Below are 20,876 nucleotides of genomic sequence, written 5' to 3'. Positions count from 1 at the left end.
AGGGTCAGGGGAAGGGGTGGCGGAGGGCCGGGCTGTCCCATGCCGGGCTGTGGTGACTGCAGAGGGAGTCAGCTGGGAGCCGCTGGTCCCTGCCCGGGCAGCGGTGCCAGGCGGGGGGACCTGAGTCACCGCTGGCGCCTCGGGCTCTAGGGGAAGCCAGAGTGGGGCTGGCAGCGGGGCCGGCAACCGCCCCTTTCTCCTACGCCGTGCCCTTTCCCGTGCTTCTTGCCCCATTTCCACACAGCCGAGTCATCCCTTTCGGGCTCATTCCCTTCCCGAACGCAGATGCGGTGTGCCCGTGACCTTGGGTCCCGCTCGGCCGTTGCTGGGTGCTCACCGCCAGCGATGCTTTGGCAGGGAGCGCCCGCCTGCGCTGGCAGCTCCCACGGGATGGAGCGGGCCTGGAGCCCCGGCGACTGATGGTGGAGCTGCAGTGGGAGTATGCGAATATTCCCCCCGGAAAAACACATTTCTAACCCTAACAGCCTCTCTTACTTCCACAGCTCAGAGAACCAGCTGAGGTGGGCTGCTGGGATCACTGGTCATTTAACCCCTCACTGCCAGGGTGTCGGGGCTGGATGTAACCCCCACGCTGCCCCCCCCCAGCCTGACTGAGACCGGCTCAACGCTACGCGTGAGCATGTGCCAAAACCCCCTTTTTCCAAGTAAACCGATCACAGAACTGTAACAACATGGCCTTTATTCTTTTTCCATGTGGATTTTCCCATTATTCATAAAAAAACAAACCCCAAACAAACCATGAAACCGCCACCTCAGTCCCAAGGGGCCCCAGGAGGGGACGGGGGCCGCAGGCGGCCCCGGCGGGGGCAGCGGGCTCCGAGGCCACGGTGAGCCGTGCCCAGCGCGGGGTGAGGACAGAGGCGACGTGGGGGGCGAACGCAGCACTGGGTGACGGGCGGGGGGCTGGGGACGGTGTCTATGTCGCCTTCTCGTAGGTGCGGGTGGAGACGACGTTGCCCATGGTGAGAGTCTGGCGGCAGAAACGGGGACGTTAGCTGTGCCGAGCCGGTGCAGCCCCTGGCTTGCCCTGTCCCGGGCTGAACCCCCCCAGTGTCAAACCATTTCTCTTTCCTTACCAGAATTAATTTCCCATCCTTCAGCTCCCGGACCAGCGATGTCTCCTTCCCCTCCCACTTCTGCACGTGGACGAGTTTGCCTCCATCCAGCGTGACCACGGACTGTGGGGACAGAGCAAGGCCTGCTGTTCTCCTCCTGCCTGGGCTTCCTGGGGGCCTTGTCCCTGTGCCCGGGGGAGCGCGGCCCCAGCCCCTCGGCAGGGATGGTGCTGGGCGTCCTCGTGCTCACCCACAGCCCCGTGGGGCTCCAGGGACCGGCTGTGGGTGCCCCCCTGCCCCGGGGATGCCTGGCCAGCAGCATCCTGCTTGGCTTCCTCAGCCCGCTTCAGCAGGGGCCAGATCCTGCTCTGGCTGCCGGCTGGGTCACGGCCTCGGCTGCCCCCCACTAACCCCGCCGTGGGCACCGTGGTGGTCACCCTGCCCTCGGGCCGGCACCGGGAGCCCTGCCCAGGGCCGCGTCCTGCTCCGGGGACGCCGGGACCCGATCCTGGCCGCTCCCAGGCATGGCTTGCTGGCTCCGGTGCCGGAGGGGATCAAAGAGGCGGAGCAGGTATGGGTGCTTTGAACCGGAGGGCCCAGCCAGGGTTTTCGGAGGGGCTGATCTGGCAGACATGCCTCTGCTCGCCGGGGCCGCTGTTTGCTCAGTCGCTGCTGTTGACTCAGCCGCGAAAGCCCGGCCGGTGCCAAGGTTAGTGTGACAGCCGGCTGGGCACAGCCCGCGGCCGCACGGTGTGGGGTTGTGCCGGGACAGGCAGCGGCCCCATCCTGCCCTGTGCCCCCCACCCAGCTCCTCGAGAGCCGGGCGCTGCCCCTCGGCTTTCCCCTTGGCTCAGGTCCCCCCCAGCCCTGGTCCCCACAAGGCGTGGGTGCCCCCATGGCTCGGGGTCTCCTCAGAGCTGGGGTGTCCCCACCACTCGGGTCACGCACCACACCCAGGGTCCCCACGCACCTTGGATCTCCCCACAACTCGGCTCCCTTGCACAGCTCGGGTGCCCCACACGTCCTGGGTGCCCCACACATCCTGGGTGCCCCACGGCTCGGCGTACCCCACGGTGTGGTGCTTGCCTCCCGTGCAGCCCCACGGCTCAGGCAGCCGTCCTGGCCCCCATGCCCCGCCGTGTGCCCTCTGGCTACCAGCCGAGGGGCTCCTGAAGGGCACTTCCCTGGGCTGCAGGCAGGAGCTCGCGGCAGCTCACACGTCTCCGCTGCTTGGAACGTGGTTTCCACCAGCTGTGGCGGGTCCGGCAGGCAGCAGTGCTGCAGGCAGGGACACGCTGCCCGATCTGCCCGGCACTGCCGCCTTGCTCGCACTCGTCCCATTTCAGCCCATCCTCACTTTGTGCCCAGCCCTTGTGCCTGCTGCTTCAGGGCTGGGAAGGGGTTCTGTGCCCAACAAGCCCAGAGGTTCCCCCCCGAGATCCCCCCCCCAAGGTTCCCCACGGGCCAGGTGGGAGGCACAGGGCTGCAGCTGCTCCGTGCGTGGGGTACGCAGCCGGGAAACTAGGAAAAAGCAGGAGCTGGATGTGAGGGAATAAGTCTCTGCAGGGGACGAGGCCAGGAAAGAAGCTCTGACTCCTCTCAAAGCTTTTTTTCCTTGCTCTTGCGGGGAGGAACAGCCCGAGCGGGGAGGTATTGGCCTCCCAGGGACCCCCGGGGAGGCATCAGCCCTTGGGGAGGCATCAGCCCTTGGGGAGGCATCGGCCAGGCAGGATTGCCCAGCCCCACCGTCCCTGCCTGCAGAGCTGCCGGCTTTGTAGGGCAAGCAAAGCGGAGGGGGCTCAGCAGTGGGTCTCGTGTCCCTCTGCCCCCCCGGAGCGGGGACAACGCTCGCCGCTACCCCACGAGGTCCCCTCGCCTCCTCTTGAGCAAGCCCCGGGCGGTAGCTGGCGTTGCAAGCCCAGCTCTTGCACAACCTTCCCGGCAGCTCCGGCCCCGTGCTGCGCCCCGGAGGAACACCCAGCTGCAAAATGGGGTGAGGGGGGTCGGCTGGGTGAGCCCGGGCTTGAGCACCAGCCCCGCGGGGGGCAAAGCGATGTCACCCCGCTGAAGGCAAAAAGGATGGAGCCCCAGAGCCAAGAGCTGATGGCTGGATCCGGCAGAGCCCCCAAACCCCTTTTTGGGGGGTCGGAGGCAGGGGGGCAGGGCTGGGGGCTCACCTTGACGTGCCTGTCATCCGCCGTGGTCTCGTCAAACTCCTCGCCCAGCTTGAAGCTGATCTCCGTGCTCTTGAAGGTGCTTTGGGTCTTCAGCGTGATCTTGTCGCCCTCCACCTCGATGATGGTGGTGGGTTTGGTGAGGCCGGCCATCTGCCGGGTGGCGAAGCCCACGCCTGTGGGGTGCAAGGTTTGGGGGGGCTGAGGGCACAGGGCGGGGCAGGATGAGGCTGTCAGCCTCCGGTCCCGCCGGCATCGCACCGGAGCCCGTCCTCCCCATGGGGTTGGGGGGTGAACCCCAAAACCGCTCCTCACCCTCGGTCCTGGGGGGCTTGATGTGCCCGCTGTGCTTGGCGGGGAGGGGGTCGGGGGCATGAATGTGTGTGGGGGAAACACTGCCATTGCTTGGGGCTGGATCCTGCACCAGCACCCACCAGCTCTGGGGCTGGGGGGGGGGCGGAAATCGCTGTCACCCCCCCACCCAGATTGTTCTTGGGGGGGGACCCACCCTGCCCGTGAGTTGCACCGGAGCTGGGGCTGGGTGATGGGGCTCGGGGAGGGATGAAGGCTGGAGGGGTCCCGGCTGGCTCCCTGCACCCCAGGGGTGGGGGGGGGCATCCCCTCCCTCCACCCTCTGCCAAGGGTCTACCTCGTCCTGCCCCTGCCCACCCCCGGCACAAAGCCCCAGAGCCCCCCCATGAACCACCCTGCCCAGGCAGAGCAACCCCCCCCCCACCCGCAGCCCCCCCAAAGCCAGAGCCCCGTGTGCGGGGGGTCTGCCGGGCAAATTGGGGGGGGGGGGGGGTGTGTGTAGAAAAAAAAAAAAAGGGGGCGATGTCCTGACTCCAGCCCCCCCCCCCCCCCGGCAGACTCCCCCTTACTCACCCAGTGCCTTCATGTACTCATCGAAATTGGTCGTATCCACCAGCTTCCAGGTGCCCACGAAGGCGTCGACCATGGCGAGGGGGTGCGGGGGTGTGTGTGTGTGTGTGACACAACCAGACGCGTGTATGGGGGGGCCCGGGGGGTCCGTCCGGCTGTGAGCGTGGCACCGCACCGCCCAGCTCGCAGCTGCCTGCCGGCCTTGCAGCCGCCTTAAATAATGTCCTCATCACATGATTGGAAAGAGCACAACCGCGCTCCAGAAATACTCCTCGGCAGCGCTGCCAGCGGCCACCTCGACCCTGGGCCACCCGTCACCGGCCACCAACCTCTGCCTAGACCCCCCCCCCCCGGTTGTGGAGGGTCAGGTTGGGTCGGGTCAAAGATGGGGAAAGAAGAGTGGGTCATTTGTGTCACGAGTTGTGCACGGTCTCCGCACCGCACCAGCTGGTGCGGTGCGGAGACCGTGCACAACTCGTGACACAAATGACCACCAGCTGTGCAGCGGGCATGGGATATGGGGAAACTGAGGCAGGGCAGAGCTGGGCACGGCAGGTGTGTGCCCACTCCATGGCAGCCCCAAGGGGTGTGTGTGTGGGGGGGGGGGCAAGTGCTGCCCATGGTCTGTGGGTGGTGGGACACGGGCAGGACATGGGGACACCAGCAATGGCAGTGTCCTTCAGGGTAACATGTCCTGGGGACAGGGAAGCTGAGCTGGGGAAACTGAGGCACGGGGAGCAGCGAGTACTGGGCCGGGGGGAGAGTCAGGTATGCAGAGGAGTGTGGGGACATGTGTGATGGCACCTGGGGGGGGGGACACACACACGTGTGACGCTGTCCCTACCCTGTGTGTGTGGGGACACACACGTGTGCCCCCAGTGATGCGCCGCGTCAGGGGGACACCGGGACAAGGACAGCCCTGGGGCCGTGGGACCCACAGCGTGTGCCCCCCACATCTCCCCTGGCTTTGGGCTCCGGCAGAAGCAGGGGCAGGGCTGGCGCAGCCCCCAGGCCCCCGGGCAGGGGGTCACCTGCGGCCGTGGGACCCCGTGTCCCCAGCTCCCTGGGGACGCGCCTGCTCCTGCCCCCGTCCCCGGGCAGCGGAGGGTCCCAGCTGGGGGGGTCGGGTGTGCTGGAGCCCTGCGGCTGCAGCGCGTCCCCCCACCTTGGGGACACCGGGGTCAAAGTGACCAGATCCGGGAGGGCCCCGGGGACACTTTCCCCCTCTCCCTGGCCCCAAGGTGTCATCACAGACACCCAAAAATAGCCAGGAGTTCGTGTTCAGCCTCCTCCCACCGGCACTGCCACCGAGCGGGACCCCCTCGCCTTGCGTCCTCGAGGGGGGGGACAGCCACCAGACCCCGCGGGATGGGTGTCCCCCCGCCCTGGCTGGGACACCCCGCAGGCACGGCTCCCCAGGGAAAGACGGATGATCTATTCCCCGGAGAAGAGCCCTGACTCACACCTGCCCACATGGCCCTGGAGGGGACGAAGAGGGGCTGTCCCCTGTCCCCACACCCTCTGGGCACCAGTGTCCCAAACCTGCACAGCGCTGGTCCCCCCCCCCCCCGGCACTGCCAGCCTCCCCCCGAGACAGCAGTGCCATGAGATGGGGCGTTCAGGTACAGCTGCCCACGCACAGGGTCACCCACCCACCCCAGCACCCACGCACCTGGACACCCACCCACAGGAGCATCCACGCTCACGGACACCCACGCTGACAGACACCCACCACACACGTGGGTACCAACGCACATGAGCACCCACGCACACGGCTGCCATGCACGTGGACGCCCACCCACAGGACACCCAGGCACAGGCGCACCCACACGCATGGACACCCCTCCCCACGGCCACCCCCCACCCACAGAAGGTCCCATGCACGTGGACGCTCCTGCTCACACAGACCCACCACGTGCACGTGGACGGCCACACACACGGCTGAGCACCCTTGCGCATGGTCACTCATGTACACGGACACCCACCCACAGGAGCACCCATGCGCATGGACACCCATGCTCACACAGACCCACCACACACAGGGGTGCCCATGCCCACGAGCACCCATGCACTTGACACCCACGCACACGACCATACAGGCACACGGCTGCCCACTCACACGGACACCCACCACCCATGAACATGGCCACCACCCGCCCACACGCACGCTGACACCCACGTGGGTGCTCTGTGCACAGAGGCACCCCTGCACGCAGACACCCATGCACACGCACACGCGTGGACGCCCACGCACACGGATGCCCATGCACACACCACGCCGTGTCCTGGCCTCCACGCCGAGGGCTGGGCAGCCGGGGGATGGCCAGGGCCACCCTGGGGTGCTGGGGATGGGTGCCGCTGGGCAAGGTGACCCTGTGTGTGGCTTCGTGCAGCTCTCCAGAACCCGGTGACCTCCCCGGCGGTGGCCAGAGCGGCCCAGTGGTGGCCCTGGGCTTCGGGATGGATTTGCTGGTCCCACAGCGACAGCTGTAGGTGACCACCCGTGACGGAGCTGGGTCCAGCACAATGTCCGGCTCCAGCCTCCAGCCGGCAAACCCCAGCCTGGGCCACCAGCCCCCGGCCTTCCTGGCCTCCCACCCCCCCCAGCCCCTCGGTGCTCAGGCAGGAGGGTCCCCGTCCCACCCGCCAGCACCTGGAAAAGCCCGACCCCATTTCACACACATCCCCAAAGCGCCGCAGGACCTGGCTGGCCACGTTCACTGCTGCTTCCCCCTCCGGGGGGGATCCCAGGGCGGCGGGACGACAGCAGGCATGGGGACCCGTGGGTGGCCCCAGTACAGGGGGACAGGGTGACGCGCAAGGCTGGGGATGCCCAAAACAGCATCAGCCTGCTCCCCCCCCCCCGAAATCCCCGGCATCCCCCGGCAGAGACAGAGCTGCCTCCCTGCCGTGGGCACCCCGGGCCAGCTCTGGAAAGGAGCTGAGACCCCCCCCCGCCGGGGCAGGGATCACCCTGGGGTGCTCCAACCCTTGGTGGGACCCGTCCGCAAGGTGCTGGCTGCCGGGGGGGCTGTTGGGGCTGTGCGGTGCTTCCTCCTCCTTGAGGAAGGCTCCCGGGTGACCCAGGAAGAAAGGCCAGGAGACGGAGGTGGTACCCAAAACATCACAGTGACCACCACACTCAGCCAGAAACACCCGTGGGCTGCTCCTGCCACGAGGAGAAAGCCCCCCCCGCCCGGCGACCCCCCCTGCGCTCGGCTCTGCCAAATGCCCCAGAAGAAAAATATTCAGTTCCCCCCCCCCAGGGAGGCAAAAAAACCCCCCTCCCCGGGTCCTGTCCCAGGGCGTGGGTGGGAATCGCCCCTCCGTCACGGCAGGTCCCCGCCATGCGCTGCTCCCCCCATGGCGGGGGGGATGACACCCGACGGTCTCGCCGTGGTAGCGCCGAGGAAAACCCAGCGGACTCCGGCCGTGCCAGGAAAGCTGGGCTGGTGCTCCACAGCCTCCTCTTTCCTCCGCTGGTCAGCAATGTCCCCCCCCCCGGGAGGGGGTTAGGACGTGTCCTTCAGCTCGGGGCTGGGGGGCTGCGGAGGGGGCACCTCTGCCGATGGCGACTGCATCTCCTGGGCGCTGCCTGCGAGGAGAGACGAGGGTATGAGCACCCGCAGAGCGGTGGGTTCCCGCTCACCCCACGTCGTCCTCCCTCTTCCCCGACACCCACCTGCGTTCAGGGACATCTCGGCCAGTTTGAGGGGCAGGTCGGAGGGGCTGACGCCGGCCGGCGAGCCCAGGATGTCGGGCAGGGCATTGCGCCGGCCGGTTCTCCCGGAGGATGCGAAGTCCAGCACGGGTTCCACCTCGGTCATGCTAACCCTGGGGAGACACGTCCCCTGCCCGTCAGCCCCTCTGAGCGCGGAGGGCGAAGGGGACCAACGCTCCGGTCCGGGCGGGGGGGAGCAGGGCTGAGCCAAGGAGGGTACAACCCCCCCGCTGCCCACCCTGACCACAGGCTCTGCGGGAGCGAAGGCAGGGCCCACCCTGCCCACGGGACCCCTCCATCCCCGGGGCTGGCACCTTTGGGTGCTGTGATCGCCGCCAGTCACCGCATGGTGGAGGAAGGGGGGGTCCTCAGGGGGGTCCCCCAGCACCCCCTATCCCCAGCAGCCTTACCGAGCACCCTCCAGCCTGGCCTGGCGCTGCGTGTCCCCCGTCCCCCGGTCCCGCTCCGCGCCCCGCTCTGGCAGCTCCCGCTCCCGACGTCTCCCAGCCAGCGAGGGATCCCACGGGAGACGGGGAGTCACGGCTGGGGCCCCTCCGGCTCCGACCTGGGGGGAGGCAGAGCGGGGGCTCAGCACCGGGGCTGGTGCCCAGGGGGTGTGAAGGAGGGAGCGGGAGCAAGCCCAGGGCTGGCAGAGGCTGTGTCCCTGCGCGGGGCACCCATAGCACCCAGCACCCTACGCCAGGCCGGGCTGCGAACGGCAGCACGGGTGGGCAGGAGGAGGGGATGGCGGCGAGGGGTGGGTGGAGAGCAGGGATGAGGACGTGGAGAGGGGCCAGCGGGACCAGCTGCGGGGACAAGGGCGCATCGTCCCCAGCCTGGGGACCCCACCGTGTCCCTCGGAGAGCAGCTCTGGCTGACCCAGGGCAGGGGGTGGCCGTGCTGGGGGCCCCCTGGGCGGGCGGGGGGCTGTCCTGGGAAGCCCTCGGCACCATGCGGATCCCACCAGCGTGGAGCCACCCCCGGCCCGTGCCACTGCCGGGACCTTGCCGGGCTGTCGGCTCAGCGCTGGTAAATGTTCTGAATTTTGCAGAAGGGTTTTGCAGCTGCAGGCGGGGGGTGGCACAGGGGTGGCACAGGGCGGGTTTGGGGGGGGGCGTACAGGATCTTGCAAGGACAGGGGTGGCCTCCACCCTCCCCAAAACCCCTCCATCCGCTCATGGGGCGCAGGGACCCCCACGCCATCACCCCGGCAGTCCCAGCCCCTCCAGGCTGGACGCTGGCAGCGGTGCTGGGACCGGTGTCCCCAAGCCGGTGGCAGCAGGAGCTTGTCCTGCTGGGGAGCGGGGGGGATGAACTCACCGGCGTCCCCCGGGAATCGCTCTCCGGTGGAGGACAGGCCAAGGTCCCCGAGTCCTTGGGCGCAGGTGCTGTGTCGAGCGGGACGAGTGATCCTGGCTGCATGTGAGGAGAAATGAATGATTAACCCGGGAGGTGATTAGTCACGGGGCAGCCGCGCTGCGCAGGGCAGGACCCAGGCCCTGTTCAGGTGGGGAAACTGAGGCACGGAGCGAGGTTCGGATGTGAGACGAAGGCCGTGCGGGCGGTGGCTGTGCCGTGGGCAAAGGCATGGTGGAGGTGCGATGGTCCCTGCGCGGGTCTCCGTGCACACTTGCACCATCTGCAGCACTCTGGGGCTGCGTGTGTTTGCGTGTGCATCGGCACACGTGTGTGCATGTTTGCGTGCATCACCTCTGGCTGGGCTGCTGTGTGCGAGTGTGCGTGTACGTGCAGCTGGAGCTGAGCCCCAGGATGTACACGTACGGTGCCCTTGGTACACGTGAGTGCATGTGTGGTGTCCCATGGCACATGTACGTGCATGCTCGGCATCCCCTGGCACATGTATGCGCGCGCATGGCACCCCCGGCACACACGCGTGCATGCCGTGTGCCCTGGATGCGTGCAGGCACATGAGTGCACCCCAATGGCAGCGTGAGGGCTCCTGCCAGCTCCCGTGAGCGCCGGAGCCATGTCACCTCCTGGTCACAGGGTTTCTCGTCACGTCCCACACATTTGAGGTCACATCCCCCATCCGGCACGGCGTGCCCCGCAGCAGCTCGCCCTGGGCACCGGGCCACGGGCAGCGGCGTGTAGCGTCCGTGTGGGCACCGCAGCACCCGCCGTGTCACCTGGAACCGTTTGGGAACAGGGGCTGGGGTGAGCGGGGCTCACACGCTGGGCACGCGTGATGGTGTGAGCACGTGAGCGTGCACAAGCATGGACGTGTGTACACTCATGTTCACACACACATGCACAAAGTCATGCATGCACACACGCAGCCGCACATGCACACAGATGCACACGCGCATGCACACACAGAGGCATGCACGCACATGCGTAGGCACGCATGCATGCACATATGCGTATACAGGTGAATGCACACGTGCACTCACACGCTGTGCGCACACGCACAGACTCTTTGCACATCCCAGCAAGACTGGGATCCTGCAGGGCTGGATCAGAGCTGCCTTCCCGGCAGCCCCAGCGGCTCCCGCTGGCTCAAGCACCAGAGAACCGGGCAGTAAACGGCCGTCAAGACCAGGCTGGATCCTGCCCTTCTCCTTCCTGCAGCTAAACATCTCCTGGGGTGCCAGGATGGGTGCCCAGGACTGGGCAGGGGTTACACCTCCTACGCTCACCCTGCAGCACCCAAAAGCCATGCAGAGAGATCAGGACTTTCATGCTGGCACAGACAGAAAAGCCGCTGGGACCCTGGAAGGGACCGAAACCCCCGGGGGGTTGTGCTAGGGGGAATGCTGAGCCCTCCTGAGATGCAGCATCACGGGAACCCAGCGGGCTGTCCCCCGTGCCCTCGCATCCCTGGGCTCCCTTGGGCACAACGCCTGCCCCATGCCAAGCGCTGCCGCATCCTCTGGGCCCTGCAGGCAGTAAATCCAACCCAGCACTGGGCAAATACCGTTGCATAAACCCCAGGCTTCTGCCCAGCGAGCAGGGCTTTCCTCCTCTTAGCAGGGACCGTTTCTGGGAGGCTTAATGTGGTCTCGACTTAAAAAAGCTCCTGGAGTCACATGGAAGGTCCTCGGGGCCGCTGGCTCCTGCTTTAATGCCCCTAATGGGATATGGGCAGAAATAAACCTTAATCCCGCCTGGAGATGGGCTGCGGTGGAAGATACTGGGCAGAGGTGGAGGGAGGACACGGCGTTGGGACGTGTCGTGTCCCCTTGGTCAAGTCCCTTGGCAATCGAGCCAGCCCCCACCACAGCAAAAGCTGCCACTTGCACAGAGCCCACCGGGAGACCAGAAAATGTCCTACAAAGCCATGTCCAGGCTGGGATGCCCTCAGACCTCAGGCATCTTCGTGTAACGCAACGTCCTCCCAACAGGACAGCTCCCACGTCTCCATCCCCGTGGTGCCGCTGAGCCCTGACACTCTCGTGCCACGTGGGTGAGAACCGCAGGCACATGCCGAGCTTCTCAGTTTGGGCTGGGGACGCTCAGTAACGTAATTCGGCTGCGGCGATGCCCAATTAAAGCACAAGAGGGGAAGGTGACGGTCTGGTCAGTGGGTGAGATGCAAAGCCACCGTGAGGTGAAAGAGAAGTGAGATTTTGCCATCCCACCGCAACCGGTATGTGCCGCTCCCCATCACGTGTGGCTGCAGAACCCCATCCCGGGCCCAGCGTCCAGGCTGCCTTCAGCATCCAAGCTCCTTGCAGGATGATCTGCTGCAGGAAACATCTCCCCAGCCCTGTTTCGGGTGCCACCCCACTGCTTGCCTTTGTCATTTAGGTACGAATCCCAAGCCTGGAGCTCCTGTACCCGCAGGCAGCAGGAGGAAGGGTTCCTGCCCCAGCCCCTGCTCCCCTGCTTTTTGCTCCAAACCTCCTCATCCAAGCCCCCAAAAGCCAAAATCCATGGCTTGTGAAGGAGGTGCCACAGCTGGACACCTCTGCTGAGACCCAGAGCACCGGCCCTGAGAGGGAGAGTGGTTTGGGGTGAGGAGCACCCAACCTCCTCTTCCTCCGCTTCCTCCTCCTCTCCCAGCCTTGGGCCAGGAAAGCTGCAGGATGGTCCCAGCCAGGCTGGAAACAGCCACCCCTTTCCCTCCCACCCACAGATAGGGACACCAGGCGCAGGCAGCGATGGGCAGGGACACGCTCTGGCCACCCCATGCCAGACCTGGGCTTTGCCATCAATGGGAGGAGACCAGCCAAGGGTGTTAGGAGGAGCTCGGTCCCGTCCCAAAGGGGTTTGGGTAGGATGGGCAGCAGGGTTTGGAGGTGGAGGTCTTCCTTCTGGCGTGGCGTCATTCCTGCACGAAGGTTTTGACCTAATCTCCCGTTTCCCCAGATATAAAAGCCCTGGCGGAAGGAAGATGCTGAACGGGCAAAGGTGTGAACCACCCTGGGGATGGAGCAGCTGAAGAGACCGAGGGCTCAGCTCAGGGTCGGACACCTCCATGGGCAGCATGTCCACGAATCCTCCCCAGCGATCGAGGCAGGGACGTCCCCTCTAACACAGCACCTTGGGGTGCCAGGGGAGCAGACCATGCTCACGAGCTCACCCAAAACAGCATCTCTGGCTGTGCTGGAGCCAGTGCCCAGAGCAGGGGCACCACGGGACATCTTGTGGCCCCCACCACGGTCACACCACGCTGGGCAGCTTTGCCAAGCACGTTCCCCCTCCCAGGGCACGTGAACCAGAAATGCTCTGGGGTGTTTAGGACCAGGGAGCTGTTACAGCGATGGCTGTGAAGTTTTGTCACGGATTCATTTAACCGTAGGCATGAGGATTTGCTTCTTCAGCTTCTAAGTGGTTGATGGGTCTGGAAGTGTTGGGTTTGGGCCACTTAATAATCTCGCTTTCTTTATAAGAGGGTTCTTCCTGCTCGTTTAATTCAACGTGTAGTGCCTCTCCGACGACAGGCTGGGAAGCGCTGCAGCCCTGTGTGAGTCCTCCAAAAATCCACTGGCAACCCTGAGACGTCGATGTTATTAAGAGATAATGAATGCGATGAAAAATGGGAAGGATTTACCGAGGCGTAGCTGTAACATTGAATTAAATGAGCGTTGCAAGCCGGGAAGGAAAGAGCTGCCCCAGATGGGAAAGGGATGAGAGCATCATCCAGGAAAATCAGTGATGAGTCCACATGGGAGGAAAATCCAATGGGGCTGATTTAACCAGAGACCGACAGCCACCAGACAGACCAAGCAGCCCCTGAAGCCTGGAACAGCAGATGGCAATAATTAAACACAGGATAAGATCTGGAGAGCTGAGAGATCTCCCACGGAGGCAGCAGGTTTGGTCCCGGAGGTTTCGTCTTGAGGGATGTAGCTGCGGGCAGCAGCATTCCTGCCTGACGCTGCCGGTGCTGGAGCCCAGGAGATGCTGAGCAGGCACCTGCTGCCACATAGAAATGGGCTTTGTCAGCTGTCAGCAGCCCATAAACAGCTCCCGGGATCCAGGCGAGAGGGAAGGATGGGAATAAATATTGTCCCAAACTCATCGTCTCCAGGGCAGGGGGGTGAAAGGCTCCAGGGATGTTGGCTGGCGCAGGAATATTTAATGTGGAGATGCAGAATGACATGAAGAACAGGTTTTGCTTCAAGCCCAGAGCACGAGGAAGTCTCATCCCAAGTGTCTCGAGAAGACGATCCCTCACGGACGCGGTGCTGGGTGGGATGCGGCTGCCAGTGCCTGCCCATGGGGGAGGCTGGCACCCACCCCGCTGCCTGCCCTCGGCAGCAAAGCCTCTCCGGCCACAGACCGGCCCTTTTGTCCCGGGTTTTGTGGACAAAAGCCGGGTGGGCTGGGAAGGTGCCTGGGCCAGCTCGGACCCTGCCTGGCACCTTTCGAGTGACGGTGACACAGCCCGGAGCGAGGCGGTGCAGGGATCCAGGCAAATCTGTACCCCGGCACTCGGAGCATCGTCGAGGTCTCACACTATTTTTCCCCCCATTTTTCCTTGGCTCCTCCTCGCCGTGTGGCCTCGGCTCCTTCCCGAAGCTCTGAGAAATTGTTGCAGCAGGTTTTTGGGGAGCAGGTTACACTGGCAGCTCCCCAAATCTCTGGCCCAGACTGAGAAGGTCCAGCGCATCCCAGTACCCACGGGGTTGGCCCCTCCACGCGATGCACTTCCAGCAAACGCCCCTGCCCAACACGTGGGCTCCCACCACCTCTCGTCACCGCTGAGCAGCAGATCTTCCTCGTTAGGCTAATGTGCTTACAGCAGTAATTCTCGTTACCCTCTGAGCCCCTTCCCGTTGTGTCCTGCTTTGCGCTTTGACCTTCCTCCCTGCTCTTGCTCTCGCACACCCATCCTCACAGCCCGACCTGGTTTCCATCTTCTCCCCGGTTCCTGCTCGTGCTTGGATGGCCTCAGCCATCGGTCTGGGACACGTGGAAGCGTCTCTTCCTCCCCTCCCGTCATCCTGCCGTCCCTCTTCTCCCTTTCCCCCGCTCCTCCCTGGTGCCCACCACTCCCCGCAGGTGAGCAGGACCAGGTCTAGGCTCAGTCTCACCCCTACTCATACCCCACTCCCGAATTATTCCACCCAAAACTCTTCCTGGCTTACAAGGATGCCCTTAAAGATCACCCTTCACCTGCCGTTATTCACCCTCTGTTTGCTCTCTGCACGCTTTAGGGCTGACTTATTTGTAAAGGATTTTCTCTCCAGCTGCGGGACTTACTTAGAAATTTCTTTTTCATGCTACAACCTGAGACGTGTCCTAGCTAATACCAGCTTGGACCGGACACAAAGGTTACTCTTCGCTGGTTCTGCAGTGGGGCTCGTCCAGGCTGGTTGGATATCGGTACCTAAATTCCCGCTCAAGGCAGAGTGAGACTGAAGGACTCGAAAACAGGACACTGATCATCTTCTTTCCAGCTAATTGCTGGATGCCAACAGGGAGAGGAGCACAAGAGGTGGGTTTTGCTGCTGAAATCCATGGGATGGACTCGCTGGGGGAAAGGAAGGATGCGTTATTGCTCCCTCAGTCCCGGTCTTGTCGCGCTTGGAGATGACGGCAGAGTTCAGCTCTGTTTAATACCCTCATGAAAGCCAGGAAAAAAAAATAAAATCCAACCTGAGTCTCTCCAGACAAGATTTCAGGCTATTTGTATAAACTGTCACTTTGGCTTATAAAGCTGCAAACACAAATCAGAGCAAGTCCTGCTTGAGGGCAGGAGCGAAACCAGCTCACGTGCTCGCTGACATCCAAACCCAAAGTTTCCTTCAGCATCTGCAGGGCAAACCCAAACGCTGCCAGCCCGAATCCGGGTGCCTCCGGATCTCCAGGCGCTCACCACCGTGCCCCACGTCATGGCTTGCCTTCCCAAAAGGGCAGCGACCACAGAGAAAATCCCCTTTTGACCCCGCAGACCTGGATTGGGCCGGGAAAAAGTGCTCCGGAGGACACCACAGCCCTGCTGAGCACAGCATCTCCTACCAGTCCATACGTCGATAAAACTGAGGCATCTTTTCCCGCAGGAGCAGCGCGCGGGGCATCCTGGGCTGATGTCGAAAGCACCGGGGAAAGCCGAATGGGCGATGTCCTCTGGACAGTCCTGATTTCATTCCTGGGCAAACCTGAGTTGCTCTTATTAAAGACTAAAGCGGTAAAAGCTCAATGGGCAGAGGCCCGAGGATGTGGCTGGCACTGCAGCATTGCTGCTGGGCTTTGCTGGGGACTCATCCTGCACCCAAAAGCTCCCAAAAGCTCCCAAAAACCCAGCGCAGGAGGGAGGGGGATGGAAAACCTCAGCTGTGTTGGCAGTGGGGCGTGCACTGGGATAACCAGATCCTGAGTCCTCTTCTCCATCCTCCTGGAGCCCAGGGCTCCCAGCTCAGCGCACATCACTGCTTCCCATCCCGCCCAATCTCCCCTGGGAAATTTAGAGAGGAAAATTTTTCCTTTGCTTTGTGCTAACAACAAGCACCTCCAGCTTTTACCGTCATATTGAGCAGGGGTCCTGTTCCCCGGCAGCTGGGAGGTGCGAGGTCCCTGTGCAAGGATGCAGGCCGGACTCGGGGAAAGCTGCTGCCGGCACGAATGAAGCTGCCTTGTAATTTGGCATCCCGGAGGAAGGAGCCGGCAGCTCCTCACTGGGGTCTGACACACGGGCTGGGCAAAGCACCAGAGTGGGAGCAGCTCAGGGACAGCAGAGAGGTCCCCTCCCTGCACCGCAGCCACCACCGGCCCTGCCAGCCCACCCGCTCATCAGCTTTAGGAAAACAAAAAGCACCCAAAAAATCACCAGCGATATTCCACGATATTGCTGTGGGGACACGGCAAATCCTCAGGGCCAGCAGCACTGGCAGGTCCTGCTTTCCCAGTGACGGGGGGAGGCGACAGCTACATGACCCAGCTTGGCACCACCACGCTCGACGCATCCAGCACGAGCACAGCGGTGAGACCCCCACCGCACATGGGTCTGGGTGCAGATTGGGGTCACCCACTGAACAGCAGCTCTCCTTGCTTGTGCCCGTCCCCCTGCCCACGCACGAGCAGCTGGGACCATGGGCTTGTGTTCCCCTGCCCAAACCTCCCAGACAGGCGATGCTGCCCTGCATCCCAGGGAGGGATGGAGGCATCCCAGGGAGGGACGGAGGCATCCCAGGAGGGATGCAGCGAGGGATCCCACCGCAGCCCAGGGAGGGATGGAGGCTGCTCCAGCCTCTCCCAGGCCAGCCGGGTGTTTGCCAGCCTGTGGGCTGTGACCTCTTCCAGAGATTGTGAGCATCCCTGCCCTCCCCCATCAGTTAATTACCTTTAATTGCTGGCAGGAGAACAGGAATTTCCTTGAGGGGGTTCAGGTGCCCATGAGGGACCCCGCAAGGGTGCTGGGTGCTGTGCGGGAGGGCTGAGCCCATCTTCCCCACACTCCGTGCCCCATGGCTCTGCTCTCAGTCCCATCGCCTGCATTTGGGTCCTTTCTGAGTCCAAGGTGGAAAATGCAACGCTCCCTTTGGCATGGGCGTTATGGAAACCCACCCGTGGCGCCCACAGAGACGGGCCTCCATCCCTCCCGGGGATACCTCCATCCCTCCCGGGGATACCTCCATCCCCCCCGGGGATACCGTGGCACTGCGGGTAAATCCGTGCTTGCTCCCTTAGCCAAGGGAGGTAAACAGGAGCTTCCCCTTCCACGTGTCTCTGCTGCAAAGCAGGTGATCTAATGGGAGGTAATTACGATGATCGAGCCCTGGGTAATAGAGCTCCCACAGTAACCTTTAGTTAGCTGCTCCGGCGACGGCACAAACTATAATTTTGCATAATAAACGTGTCACCCACATCTAAATCGGTTTCATTCTTTAGCAGTTTCAGGCTCCCTCCTCCCCAAATGGCTCTTTGTCAGCTGCTCCAGCCTGAGCATCCTGGGTGGGAGCCGATGGACCCGATCTGAGGTGCTGGGGACAAGGACACAGACGTCCTCGATTCTCCTGGCTGCGGGTGCGAAGCGCGTGGGTGAGCACGATGGTGCAGGGATTTGTGCCAGGGGAACCCCAAGGAGCCGTGAGGATGCTGTGACACGGGCTGTGAGCTGCTTGGGACAGGGGCTGGGAGATCTGCAGGGACACGGGGTGCCAGCTGGGCGCTACCAAGCGCATGCTGGGCTGTGCCATGCCGGGAGTGCTGTGGGCTGGGTGACACGAGTCGCCAGGCATTTCTGAAATGCAGCCGGATGGCCCCGGGCTCGGCCGTGCACCGCGGGAGCCTCTTCTCCCAGCGCAAGGTCCCTTTTCTCCATCTGCCGCTGCCACTGGTCAGCACCGTGGTCCAGCTGGGTATGGCGGAGGGGGCAGTGGGGTGCCTCGAGGAAGCAGCACCGAATTCAGAAGAGGTTCCCTGGCTCTGCCAAAGCAGCAGGACATGTTCAGGCACCCAGATAATTAATTTTGGAGAGCAGAGCCAGCTCACGGCTTCCCAGGTCACGTTCTCCAGCTGGTACCTCCGGCTCCCCAGGGAGCCCCCAGCATGTCCTTCCCCCCAGGTCCCTGGCTGCCGGCAGATTTTCTCCTTCCCTCTGCAACTCATCCAAGAAGGGCGGTGGAAATCTTCCAGGTTGTCCTGCTCCCCAGGCATCAGCCACTTGGGAGGGACCGACTGGCCTCCCCCATGGCGAAGCCTTGATGGAGGCAATCCAGATGTTTCCCCCATCCCTGCATGGATGCTGGGAGCATCATCGGGATTCCCCGACACGGTGGTTATCACATCACCTTCCCTGCCACCCAGCGATACCTGCCCGGCCCCTGGGGAGCTGGCGGGGAAGCGACAGAAAGCCGAGGAGGGAAGAAATCTGTGCAGGCACCCTAGGACCAGAGACACAGCCTGAAATCCCCAGCCCTGACGGAGCAGAGCCGGATCCGTCACCCCTTGGCTGAGCCAGGCCCTCGAACCGCCAGACCAAGGAGCCAAGGTCGGAGCAGGGCTGTGGCCGCATCCCCATCCTTTGTGATGCCGTGTCCCCACAGGGGACCAGAGCACCCCGTCCTGTGAGGGAGCGTGGGGCCAGGTCAGGAACGGGTGTCAGAGCTCCCACCCCGCATCCCCCAGCTCCCAGCCACCTCCTCCACCTCCCCCTCTGCCCTCCAGCCCACCGCTCGCCATCTGCCTTCGGGGAGACCCGGCACAGTCCCCAGGCTGGGGCTGGCACAGCCCTCCACCAGCCACCAAAGACCCCGGCAGCCCCCAGCGCGGCGGGCAGGGGCAGGGCAGGGAACCGCAGAGCTTTGAGAGCTGCAGTTTAGACCCTTCTGAGGTCCCTTGCTCCAGCCCGGCACAGTCCCCTGGGGGGGGGGTGACTTGGGAGCAGCCTCCCGGCAGCCCGGCTTGGAGAGAAACTCTGTGGCTCCCCCAATTTAAAAAAGTGAGGAGACCCTGGCTCTGCCACCACCTTCCCCCCTTCAAAAACTGCTTTTTTTGGGGGGGGGGGGGATGCTGCTGAGCAGATAAAGGGTGGAGACAGCAATAGGGCCGTTCCCCCCCATTATATGTCCCACTTCTGCTCGGCTGTGACAAGGGGGGACATCCCAGGAGGAGTCCAGGCAGCTCCCCGTGACAGCAAGGGGTGAGGTGTCCCTTGGTGCACAGCCCCAAGGTCATGCGCTGTGAGTATTTGGGGTGAGCACAGGACACCCTGCCTCTGCCACCTCCTCGGTGGCACTGCCACCAGGGGACAGGAGCCAGCTCTGGGGACCAAAGGGACCCGATCCAAGCATCTGCAGAGGCAACCTGCCAAAATAAAGCCCTGAAGGCAGCAAGGAGGGGTTGTCCCTGGGGAAGCCCTTTCCTCCAAGAGGATGCTGCCTGGGAGGAGGCACAAGACGAGCTGGTGCCTGCACGGAGTGGTGCTCAGCCCCGTGCCGGCTCTCACTACCTGGACACCACCCCCCAGCTCCCTGGGCCCAAAACCATCCAGGAAGCTCCCGTCTGGGAAGCTGAGGGCTGGAGCTGGGGGTGTGTGTGTGTGTCAGGGTAGCTGAGATGATGATGGGGCAAGGTGGAAGGTGGAGAGGGCAGTGGTGACATGTCAGGGAGGGGGGGGCAGGGGGTGAGGGGGCAGGGGGTGAGGGGGCCAGGGGTCAGTGCCAGGATGGGACAGGGGTGCCACCACGGGGGTTGGCCTGAGGTACCCACCCCAAGATAGACAAGCCTTGCTCAGCACCTAACTGCTGCTTACCCTGAGCCTCCCCAGAGCCACCTGCCCCCGGTGGGATGGGGACGGACCCCCCCAAGCCCTCAAGAGACACCCCACTGCCCTGCTCAGCACTGCAGCCTGCCGCAAAGTTTCATCCCCCCCCAAAATCCACCTGCCCCCCGAGCCCACTGCCATCTCCTGAGCCTCCTGCCTCTCCTCCCTCCCTTTGCTCCGATGCGCTGCCATGGAGGTGCCCAGCGCAGGCACCCGCTTCCCAGGGCGGGCACCCAGTCCCCAGCACCCGCGAACGCAGGGCACCATCCACCGCCACGGCCCAGGGCCTGCCACAAACACGGCACCGGCACCCACCAGCTGCTCACCCGGACCCGGTGCCAACGTCGGTACCGATGCTGATACCGGTGTGTGTTGGTGCCGCTGCCGGTGCCGGTGTTTGTCGGTGCCGCTGCCGGTGCCGGCGTTGGTGTTGATACTGATGCTGATGTCGGTGTCGATGCTGATGCTGATGTTGCTGCCGGTGCCGGTGCCGGTGCCGGTGCCAGCCGGGCGGGCCGGGGGTAGGACGCTCCGCGCTCAGCAGGAGCCCCGGGGCCGCGTCCGGCTCTCAGGCAGCCCCTGGGGCACCCGGGGCCGAGCCGCCCGCCGCCGCCCGCCCAGCGCTGCGCTCCCCGCCGCTCCCCCCGCCCGGCCCACGCTCCGCACGGGGGGGACCCCCCCGCCCGGCCACCACCCCCCCCCCCCACCCCCCCCCCCCGCCGCCACCGCGCGGCCCCGCCCGCCGCCTCCCCCCCCCCCATCCCCGCCGGCTGCCGCCGGGGACCGCCCCCCCCCCCCCCCACTTCCCCCCGCGGCCGGGGCCGCCCCCCAGCCCCCCCCCCCCCCCCCCCCCCCAGGCTGTCCCCGCCGCCCGGGGGCTGTGTGCCCTGTGCACATTTGGGGGGGGCTGTGACGTCCCCACCCGGGGCCCATCTCCCCCCCTCCCCCCGTAAGGCTCCGTGTGACATCACTGCCCTGGCACGGCTGGAGAACCCCCCCCGCCCGGGAATGGGGGTTTGCAGCCGCTTGCACCAGGAGCCCAGCCAGCCTGCTGGGAAAAAAGTGCAAACCCCCAAAATTCTTCTGAATTAGGGTCCCCGACTGCAGCCCTGCGGAAGGAGCCCCGTGGTCCCCATGGGGGGTGAGGAGGGCTCCGCTTGCCCACCAGGACAGCGTGGCCCCAGCCCACGCACCTCCCTGTGCATTTCTTTCAGGCAAAAATAATTGCCAGGCTCAAAATCTTTGGAAAAAAACCCAGTAAAAAGTCTGTGGTTGCATCCCTGAGGTGGGGGGGGGGGGGGGGGGGGGGGGGGGGCTGGGAGACCCTGGATCCAGCTGGTAGCTCCACC

The 20,876-nt window shown here is 64.4% G+C and overlaps 2 protein-coding genes across 4 annotated transcripts; both read right to left on the bottom strand.

Moving 5' to 3' along the window:
- Window positions 1–683: 683 nt before the first annotated feature.
- FABP3 (fatty acid binding protein 3) lies at window positions 684–4,377 on the bottom strand. 2 transcript variants are annotated; one of them, XM_075774290.1, is made up of 5 exons: window positions 4,265–4,377; window positions 4,136–4,230; window positions 3,254–3,426; window positions 1,098–1,199; window positions 684–991 (listed from the first exon to the last, which is right to left on the bottom strand). In XM_075774290.1, exons 1-5 carry the CDS (start codon window positions 4,360–4,362, stop codon window positions 938–940), a joined length of 522 nt encoding a protein of 173 aa, XP_075630405.1. In that variant the 5' UTR covers window positions 4,363–4,377; the 3' UTR covers window positions 684–937. The 2 variants fall into 2 exon arrangements, with proteins under 2 accessions (XP_075630405.1, XP_075630404.1); XM_075774289.1 differs by having other exon boundaries at window positions 4,136–4,371.
- A 1,937-nt stretch (window positions 4,378–6,314) lies between these two features.
- Window positions 6,315–20,185, bottom strand: LOC142604862 (cAMP-dependent protein kinase inhibitor alpha-like). 2 transcript variants are annotated; one of them, XM_075774292.1, is made up of 5 exons: window positions 19,854–20,185; window positions 9,174–9,269; window positions 8,264–8,418; window positions 7,815–7,966; window positions 6,315–7,727 (listed from the first exon to the last, which is right to left on the bottom strand). In XM_075774292.1, exons 4-5 carry the CDS (start codon window positions 7,957–7,959, stop codon window positions 7,645–7,647), a joined length of 228 nt encoding a protein of 75 aa, XP_075630407.1. In that variant the 5' UTR covers window positions 7,960–7,966; window positions 8,264–8,418; window positions 9,174–9,269; window positions 19,854–20,185; the 3' UTR covers window positions 6,315–7,644. The 2 variants fall into 2 exon arrangements, with proteins under 2 accessions (XP_075630407.1, XP_075630406.1); XM_075774291.1 differs by lacking the exons at window positions 8,264–8,418; window positions 19,854–20,185.
- Window positions 20,186–20,876: the final 691 nt, after the last annotated feature.

This window comes from Balearica regulorum, chromosome 22, assembly GCF_011004875.1.
Source record: "Balearica regulorum gibbericeps isolate bBalReg1 chromosome 22, bBalReg1.pri, whole genome shotgun sequence".
NCBI lineage: Eukaryota > Metazoa > Chordata > Aves > Gruiformes > Gruidae > Balearica > Balearica regulorum.
Note: the sequence above shows the minus strand (reverse complement) of the source record. Positions and strands in the feature narration are given on the sequence as shown.